General features: G+C 33.9%; 1 protein-coding gene across 1 annotated transcript in view; it reads right to left on the reverse strand.

Moving 5' to 3' along the window:
* The window catches only part of LOC117107084 (protein-methionine sulfoxide oxidase mical3b-like), a gene marked incomplete in the record, with an annotated part of 51,245 nt that overhangs the window by 20,897 nt on the left and 20,168 nt on the right, over positions 1 to 10,180 (reverse strand). The window contains 7 exon segments of the mRNA XM_033248619.1: positions 437 to 588; positions 971 to 2,905; positions 3,869 to 4,074; positions 6,023 to 6,134; positions 7,024 to 7,245; positions 8,976 to 9,174; positions 10,054 to 10,180. Of these exon segments, the coding sequence (XP_033104510.1) occupies positions 437 to 588; positions 971 to 2,905; positions 3,869 to 4,074; positions 6,023 to 6,134; positions 7,024 to 7,245; positions 8,976 to 9,174; positions 10,054 to 10,180 (2,953 nt within the window).

The raw sequence follows: 10,180 nt of genomic DNA on the forward strand, positions 1-10,180 counted from the left end.
ATATATATATATATATATATATATAAATACAAATATAGGAATATTATAAATATTTCTACTACTTAAATACAAGAATCAATAGTAAATTACAGTCTTTGAATTTCAAAATACTAATGTACGACAATAAACTAAAAAAAATGTGCTACACCTGATATTATATTAAAATCTGTTGAAATATAATCCTGAGAAATGAAAACATCAGTTAATACTTGTTTAAATGTTGCATAACAATCAAGGTTGACAATGCTTTATATAAATAAAATACATAGGACTATCCAATGTTGTTTGATATTTATGCTTTATATCCGCATATAACAAGTACGCTACACCCACATAAAAATACAGCTATAATTATTAGTAGCCTATACAATATATACCTCACCTATATTTGACATGTACTCTGTCAGAATATGACAGTAAACCATCGTTTCCTCACCTTAAACTTCTTGCCCCACATTCTACGAGGGGATTTCTTTGGCTTGGAGTCAGCAACAACAACTGGTTGATTTGCATTCTCATCCTCATCACTGGATTCAGCTAGATCATCAATGTTTGCGTTCAACTTCGGGTCAATCGTGAGTCGACGGGCTATCGAAATAACATAATAGAAAATGGTTGAATTCTAGGCTATGAAAAACTATTCATAGCTGATTAATTCTTAAAAATTAAATATAATTTGCATAGATGCAGACATTTGTTTGAAAATACAATGCGAGGAGTCTGGTCACTGGATTTATATGCAATGGCATTCCTGGACTACCACACAACAACTGACCAATCAGCATGCATGCTTGTCCTACAAACTCACATGTTTATGTTTACGCTGTTTTCATAATAATAGTTAGTATATCAATGAAAATTGTATTTGCAGTCTACTTTTTACATATTATAGCGGTTCACTGAATAAATCAATAACCTTATAATAATTATGTTATAAAATGATTTTCAAACTATAATTCCGTAGACAAACCTGGTTTGTGATATTTGGAGCCAAACTTTGGCGTTGATCCAGCAACGACATCTGGCATTGAAAGGTCTCCATCGACCTCATTACCAATACTGACAATAGGTGCCTTGTCACTCTTTGGCCTCGACTTCTGCTCTAGACTTAAGGTATTTTCTGCAGAATCGCCAGCGTATTCTGTAGACTTCCTGCCCTTTCGGTCTTTCTTAACTCTTTCTGTTGTTCCTTCTCGATCACTCAATGTGCTTTTTCGCTTTGTTCTTTTAAGTTTCATTCGACTCAATCTAGAACGCTTTTCCTTTGATCTAGATTCTGAAGAAGGAATGCCATTTTCATATCTAATTAGGTTAAGATCTGGAGACTTTGGAGTAACAAGTTCAGAAGAATTACTGGCAAATTCATTCGATACATCCCCAGCAGGACAAACATCTGGAGTGATAGGAGGTCCTTCAATTTTCTCAATCAGTAGTTGTCTTGCCTTTTCTTTCTCAGTCTTTGTTATCGTAGGGGATGAATTCTCACTAGGTGAAGAAGGCAAACTTCTTCTAATTCCACCAGACCGACGTGGAGAAACAGAAGCCTCGCGCCTTTTGTCTAAAATAACCCTGGTGGTTCCAGTTGAGTTTTTCCTTTTATTTTTCGTTCTTAGAGTGTCTGTTTTGAGAGATGCTACCCGCAGGGTTGGCACTTTAAGATGAGAACTATCAGATATATTCATTAAATCATGATCTTTCATGACCATGCCTACACTCTCATATTCAAGAACTTCATCCTCTACATCATCGATAGATGGAACATCCTTTAATGAATCGTGGAAAGAACCATAAACAATACTTTGCGGTCGCGTCTTAGTCTCTAATAATTTGTCTGTTAACATTGATGGAGTTGAAGATGACTTGGGTGATAAGATAGATTTAGGTCTTTTGTGTTGCAAAGATGGTTCAATACCTTTTTCTGATTGCGGAGACTGTACAGGTTCTTCTGGCAACGGAGTAGGTTCCCGCTCTGGAGAAGGTGACAGAGACACCATTTCATCTGGAAACTCTTTCTCAAGAGTTTCCTGGAAAGTACTGCCCAATTTTTCCCTTTTATTCACAGAGATATCTGCCTGTTCACTGGAAGACTCTATAACTGGTGACCCTGAGATGCTGTCAAGTTCTGATTTTGGACTAGTTTTCAAGTACTCCCCTAAACTGTCTTCCTGGTAAGACATAGATTCCAAGATAATTGATGATACTGGAGAAGATGGTATTGAGCTGGACGGAGTTGAAATTGTCAAACTTATTTCTGAGAGTGCAGAGACAGATTGCGAATGTGATGGACCCTTGGGTTTTCTTTTCCCAAGGTTTGCAGAATCATTTGACTTATTTAAAGCACTAGAAGTCCTTGAGGAGCATTCATTATCTCTGAGAACAGTGACATCAGAAGCATCAGCTTCTACTTTTCTGTCATTCATTTCCTTTGCCTCTTTAACTCTGCCAATAGATTCATGCCATCTATTGCTTCCGAGATCATCTTCATATGATGCTATTGCAGCTGCCATTGCATCTTGCCATCTAACTTTATCACCTTTCTCATTAGGGTTGGTCACTTCATCATCGGTTTCCAGTTTATTATCTGTTTTGATCTCCATTGGTTCAATGTCTTTTTCTTCAACATTCATGTCTTCACCAATAACCTCTTCTGTTTCAGTTTTGTCCAGTTGATCGAGTGAAGGAGGGCGCCATGGTTTTGTTATAACATCTTGTGACATTAACCATTGCCGCTTTAAATCTGTCATACTTCTTTGGTGGGAAAATTGTGACTTCTTTTGTAAAACAAGAGGTTTATCTTTAAGAATGTCTTCCTCTACCTCCCCATCACCTTCCTCACTCTCTTCAGATTCCTCTTCAGATTCTTCATCAGATTCCTCCTCATCAGAGTATTCCTCTTCTTCAGAATCTGCAAAAAGTATGCAAAAATTAAATATAAATCTGAAATAAATTAGACAAAAAACTACTTTTGTCTACCCAGGTACTTATCCTGGGTAACGTTATGGGACCACCGCTGTATAAAAACATTATCACATGATAATCACTTCGTAATTATCTGTAAACAACCATTTAACATGAAAGTTTTTCGATTAGTTATATATTTTTTTAAAAGGTATTTTGCAAATTGTAAAGTACAAAGGCTATGTGAGAATTTGAATTTAATTAATTTAAATGAATTGAATAGAAACAAACCCTTTGCTAAAGTTGGGTACCATATCTCTGTATATACTGACTCAGTTCATGTATTTTCCTTACTTAATTGGAACTTCAAACAATGAACACATCAACCATTATGATGTCTCTTAGAACACATATGCAAGCCTGTGGACTCGTATATTTGCATACAATACAGATAACAGCCTGCTGATAAACTATATTTGGAGGGTTTTTACTGCTATGATCTAGAGCTTAAATTTCCATCATAACAATTTATGATTTGTCCATCACTAATTACTGCAGAGATTCAGAACCAATGTGTGCACCTGAGGAACAAAAAGTAGGCTATGGTAGCTGCATTGTGTGAGACCTATCCTAGGCCTTACAAAGAAACATATATCAGAACAAACTAATATTCTACGACATTTTTTTGACTTTGTGACTGAAATATGATTCAGCGTTAAGCTTTGTCTACACTATCAAATTTCATCAAAAAACCGTCACATAAAATGTGATGGAACATAGTGTTGAACACGTTCAACTTTTTTTTAATACAATTTGATAATATGTGATATGACGTCACCGTACCCATATATGGGCACATCACAATTTTTTGTCATATAAAATTTGATAGTGTAGACAAAGCTTTACACTTCTAACAAATTAAGATTTTGAAGATTAAGATTTTGGAACAGTGTCCATTGTGATCACAGACCTTCATCTTCCTCCTCCCCTTCTTCATCTTCATAATCATATTCTTCATCACCTTCCTCAATTTCATAGTACTCTTCATCATCTTCAAACATGTCTTCCTCCGTGCCATCCCCGACGGGGTCAACCATTGTAGAGAGCCTACCTAAGGGAGTGTTCTTGCCTTCGTACTCATACTCAATCTCGGCGTCATATTCATCTTCAGAAGAACTGCAAGAAAATCAAATCAGTGATTTGTGAAACGGAGAATAGTTAAGCAACATAAATATGGTACTCTTCATAAACAATATGTAATAGTGTAGCACATAGCATCTTAATACTCAGAAGAGCTGAAAGAAAATCATGAATAATAGTTACCCATAATAATAGTTACTATAACACCATATTACCAAATTTTTCATATGAATTTTCCTACTCAATTCTTCAACCGAGATTATCAAAACTCACCTGAGAAACACCATATTAATTACAATATTTTTAAATGGAAGTTTTATCAGGCATTAAGTATGTATGGATGTAGAATAAGCACTGTTGTTAATTCCATGCAACCATTCAATGATCATGTACCAGTAAGGTCATGTGAGATTTGCTTGGTGTAACAAAGCAAGAGATCAGTATAAAAATATGTAAATGTAATGGTTTAAAAACATTGCCCATGACAAAAGCCAAATTATAACTTTTGATAGTATTCTTATACTCATCCTAGCTTATAAATTCACATAATCCATTGTGAAATTAGAGTTCACTCGCAGTATGCAGATTGAAGACTTGCACTGCCTAAGTCAGCTGCAGATACACAGTAGTAATCTAGGTCTAAAAAGCCTCATTATTTGGGGGCCTGTATCTTTTGGAGAATTAGCAACCATTCTGATCGTAAGTTCAATTTCCTAGTAATCCGAAAAGTAGTAGTCTTCCAACCATCATTCACGACCTATTATGTGCCGTATAGCAGGAGCCACTACATATTTTCCTATACTGTGTGTCGCTCACTGTGTCTGTTAGCAATTTTTTCGCAACTGGGCAACTTGACTCTAGCTGCTGACACGCCGTCTGCAGAAATTCTACATTTTGTTCTACATTTCTAATATAGCATATAACTTTACGTGTTAAGAAAGAGAGAAAATAGATGGAATACTACTGATACCACTTCTCAAGAAAATTTTGCTGTAGCAGAAAACATTTGCTAAGAACTCTCTGTTTTAGGGGTGGGACTTTCTTATACCACATTTAGCAAACATTTTTGAAACATTGCCAGGAGGATGGGAAAAAATTAGATTTAGAAAAATGGTTCTGCCAACAGCACCTAAACAAAGGTGAACTTAAAAATTAAGTCGTACCAAAAAAAAAAAAAAAAAAAAAAAAAAAAATGGAGTATGCGAAGTAAACAAGTTACAAATGGCACTTTTAAATTTTAAGCTTTTGATGGATATAAATTAAACAACAGGCCAGGCACTCACTGCGCTACGGATCGTTTTTGATGACAATCCTTTCTGACAGCCACCGACAATCAGCAGAGGGCGTCGCATCGTCTGGTGCTCACAGGGAGCGGAATTGGATTTGTCGTGCGATGGTCTTGTGGGGTCTTAAAGTCAGGCCCTAAAGCTAAATATTCTTTGATATGATGTACAACTGATTTTCCTATGACATAAAAAGGGTGTTTGACGAAAAACTCGGGAAAGGTTTAATAGATTTTTAAATATTTAAAAAAAAATGAGAGGAAAAGGGGCTCATTAATAAACAATTAAAAACTTAAAAACAATTAATTGTACAACATATCAAAAGTGTTTTCCTTCAGCAGCCTGACTTATAACATAATTACAGAAAAAAACCTCAAATTATTACTACAGTACTTTATTTGGCAATTTCATGGCAGTGGCAGGCATGATAAAAATAGAAATACTTTTGTTATAAAAAATGTTCATTATTTCATGACATTAAATTTCAATTTATTAGAAATCATCATCAATTGATGGGTAATAGAAAACATGGTATATAAAAGTCTCGCCATACAAATAAAAAAAAATTACTATAATACTTTATAATATATAAAAACTACACAGAATGATAAATGAATCTCTAGGCATTCTTCAATTTCTTACAATCAAAAAATCAATCTGAAATCGTATTTGGTATTCTTAGTATTATGTTCAATGTTTACCTAATGTCCTCTGAGTCCATATTCATGGAGCTGCCGAGGTTGTACAGTGCTAGCTCCTCCTCCGAAACTTCCACTTGCCCAGCCTTGATGTTTGCATGCATATTCTCAAGTTCTGTATTTAAAAAAAAACAATGCATATTTTGTTTTAAGCGGTAAAGTTTATCATGTAATTTAGTTCTAAAACAAAACAAAAATCGTTTTGGTAGATGAAGATGACTTGATGTTGCAACTGCATAAAGTGATTATAAAAATATACAAATTTTTTTGGTTTAAAACTGAATCCATTCTTTTTTCTGTTTAAAACACTATCCTTACATTTGTTTATGGGAGCCTTTTCTGTTCAATACTACTAGCACCAGTTTTGCCATCAGTCTGAAAAATGGCTACTTACAGTGAACTTAATGATAGGAAATCATCAGAGGCAGTAGAAGCTTACTGACATGGCCCAAAAATTCATTAAAAAAAATGTGCAGCAGAAGCTTACTGTAGTTGGACATCGTGTAAAGAAATCAAGAAAGCATTGACAAAAGCAGTGTATTTAGAGCGGGGCACATTATTTCATCGGCTGGCGTGATTTCAAAGACGTTGCAATGAGATGAGGCAAGTACAGCAGTTAGGCAAGTACAGCAGTTCGTTCGTAACGACTACCTGCCCAGACTGCCACTAACAATCAGCAAATGGCATCACATCATAAAGTGCTCAAAAAGAAAGGAAGTGGCTTCATCAGTGGATGTTGGTTTGACCGTTTGACGATGCAGTGTGTCCTCGGCTTAAAACATCGAAGAGTAGATGAAAAACAGTAAAGTGTCTTAAACAAGACAGATATTCATGGAGAAATGGAGTCGGACCCAGCATATTTTTGGATGTTAGAAGACTGCCTCTTGAATGTGACTGACATCAGTGGGAGGAACGAACTGAACTGAGTTAACAGGTGTCAAAGAACTGCAGTCGATTGCAATTGTAGCAAGGCACATAGTATTAAAAAGTAACATTTCATTTACCAATTCTCTCAGGTGTTGCTCTGTATTTCTTATGTAGTGGTGCTACCAATGTGTCTGTAGGTGTTGTTGGCACCTTAGGTGTGTTGTCAGAAGGTTGCTGTGGTTCGGCTGATGGGGTTATCTTGACATCTGGCATCTGTACAGAGGTGTCTATCATATCCTCGATGCGCCTCTTGCGAGTTGTGAATTGTTTGCCAACATGTAAGCGACAGAAAAACTTTCCTACATGGAAAAAATGATTTTCGTGTATTTATATGAATTATTATATTTCCTGCTTATTAATTAATACCGAAATCACTAATTACTTTTTTATTATTATTTAACAAATTTTACTACTTATTAATTAGCATTGAATTGGAATGGATTTCTTCACTGTGACATACACCAAAGATAACACAAAAGCCAGAAAATTTATTTCCAGTAGGGTTTTTCTGGTGGTGAATTGGACAGTATACCGCGAGACAATCCCAATATAAGATATTGAAATGGTATCTATATTTTGTAAATTAATATAGTACTTTCGACATTCACTCTCCAAAATGTTCAGAGGTATATTTACTGCACAATTAAACCTTTTTACAATGTTGTGTTTAACATGATTATTAATTATTTTATTCATGCAATTTTTAGGATTAAAAAATAAATGCATCCATTTCTAATATGGTTTTATACATTTCTTCCAATCTAATGTTTTACATACAAACCACATTATTAAATAGGGATTTATATATAGAGCCTTATGTTACTTTTAAGTTACCCACACAAAATATTATTCTAATAAAATATTAAAATTTTCATACAGGAATTTTAAATTAATTATAACTACTCAAAAAATAGATAATTTCAGGATATTTACATTTTTAATGGCATAGAAGGGACTAACCCAAATTGAAAAATTGATTTAAAAAGTTTACATAAAATTAATAATCATTAATGAATTAGGAATAAATGTAGTTTTAAAGTATCAATTATTCCTAACTTTATATTTAAATATCTACAATTAATTAAAACTTCATTTTAATAACAGTACACTTAATTTATGATTTAGTATAATGAATGAACGATTTAAATTAGTTACTGTATAAATTAGTCAAGACTGATTTCATATCTTAATATCTATATTAAAAATGTACACTTCATCTTAATTACTAAAATACAAATCATTATTGATTCTAAAAATAAATTTTCCATTCATAAGTTACAAATTCTAAAAATAATTTTTAAACCAATGACAGAATCACTCAAAACAGTCCCATCCTGTTAAGGTCTAAATTATACCAATAATCATTATTGAAATCTTTCTGAACTTAGTCAAACAGAGCAGGTGCTTAAACAAGCCTTAAAGAGCTTAACTTGACCTGTGACCTACAATGGTACAGTGGATAACATGATTACGGGCACTAATTGTTACATCCTGGCAGGGAGATTAGGAACAGCTGATCTTAGGCCAATTTCAACAAGAAAAACAAGTAAACCTTTTTTCCCTGTAAAATTGGATATACAGTAGCTGAATGGGTCAATCACATTATTGTATAGTCCTAATAAAATAGAGATAAACATTTATAAAATACAATTTTACACCAGCCCAAAGTTTGTGTCATGCTTGCAATCTTTCCAATGAAATGCAATGGCTTTTTTAGAATTTTGTTTTTGGCCCAATGTATTATGCTAATAAAAATGTGTTGAGGATAAAAAACAATTTATTAAGTAGCTCATCATCTCAATTAATAAACCAATTGAAATTATATGAACAAAAAACATTTTAATATTACACATTAAAATTTGTGACGAAAGTATTTCCTTATTTTAATTGAATAAAACTTTTATTAAATTTACAAAAAATAAGCAAATCAAATATCTAACTAATTTGTAGATATTTACTTTGTATGATTATAATTTTATGTAGAATATTAAAAGAAGTTACATGGAAAATACCAAATAATTAAACGTACCTTCTTGTTTATTCTCAGCATCTGGGGTGTAACTATAGCTACCGACACGCAGTGAGATTCCGCAGTAATAGCATTTGAAACACGAACTGTGAAAGAACAGGCCCTCAACGCTCATACGCTCCATAACGTAGATACGCTTGCCGCAGAAAAAGCACAAGTCGCTGTTGATAACTTTGGGTAGCTCGAAATGCTTAGAGGTCTGTTAGTAATTGGTGAGTAAGGGGAATAAGTGAGAAAAAAAAAAGTGTTAGATAAAGCAAATCAAAGTAATAATGTAATCAAGTTAGTTACTATACTGGACTAGAAAATAATTATTCACCAGTCCTGGGCTAGTGTATATTCATAAACCATTAGTCTTGGGATAGTGTAATCACCCAAGCATGATATCATAACAGCCAAGTAGTAGAGAAAATATGTCAAAAAAGTGATTTATAAATGAATAATAATGCATATGAATATTTATTTAATGAAATATCTGCTAATCTACACAATTAAAACTAAGCTTTTTTTTTTGCTTTCGATTCTAAAAAAAGTATCTTATGTTATTAGCCAGCGACTTTCAAAGACAATAAAATGCTGAAAAGATTCGGTACTTACAAATAACTTGAAATCACATAGAATTACATGTCAACACATTGATAATATTGATCTAACACTTTAAAATGCATTGAAATCCGCCTGTAGACACTACCCAAACAGTGTCAACGAACTGAAGACGCTGTTTGAACTCCCGAAAGAGGACACACTGAAGACACTGTGCGAAGGGCTTCCAGTTTTCATCCGGACCCCACTGCTCATAATAACAAATTCAAAGTGAAATGAAAATGACAATGGAAAGTCCGAAAAGGAAAAAAATATAAAATTCACATGCATGTTACATGTATCAGAGCCAACAGAAAGCATTAATAATGGAAAAGAAACAATTGTAAAGCATTCACTTTGCCATTTAGTGCATATATAATGCTGACTATAGAAAAAGCAATATTTTAAAAAATTTTGATGAAAAAATTTTGATTGATTTTTTTCCTACCCCGGAAGCCTCGTTCAGTGACCTGACTATCTCACTAACCGGCCTTACCGGTCGATGTATCTGCTGTTGCTGGTTCAGAGGTGTGCCGTCTTCACGGCGCACCCCAGCAATGATCTCAAATTGAGTTGTGAGTTGGCTACGTAAACCACTAACACGGTTTTGACTGATATCAACC

The sequence above is a fragment of the Anneissia japonica genome, unplaced genomic scaffold, assembly GCF_011630105.1.
Source record: "Anneissia japonica isolate Jap-2015-1 unplaced genomic scaffold, ASM1163010v1 scaffold12709_len137458_cov225, whole genome shotgun sequence".
Classification (NCBI taxonomy): domain Eukaryota; kingdom Metazoa; phylum Echinodermata; class Crinoidea; order Comatulida; family Comatulidae; genus Anneissia; species Anneissia japonica.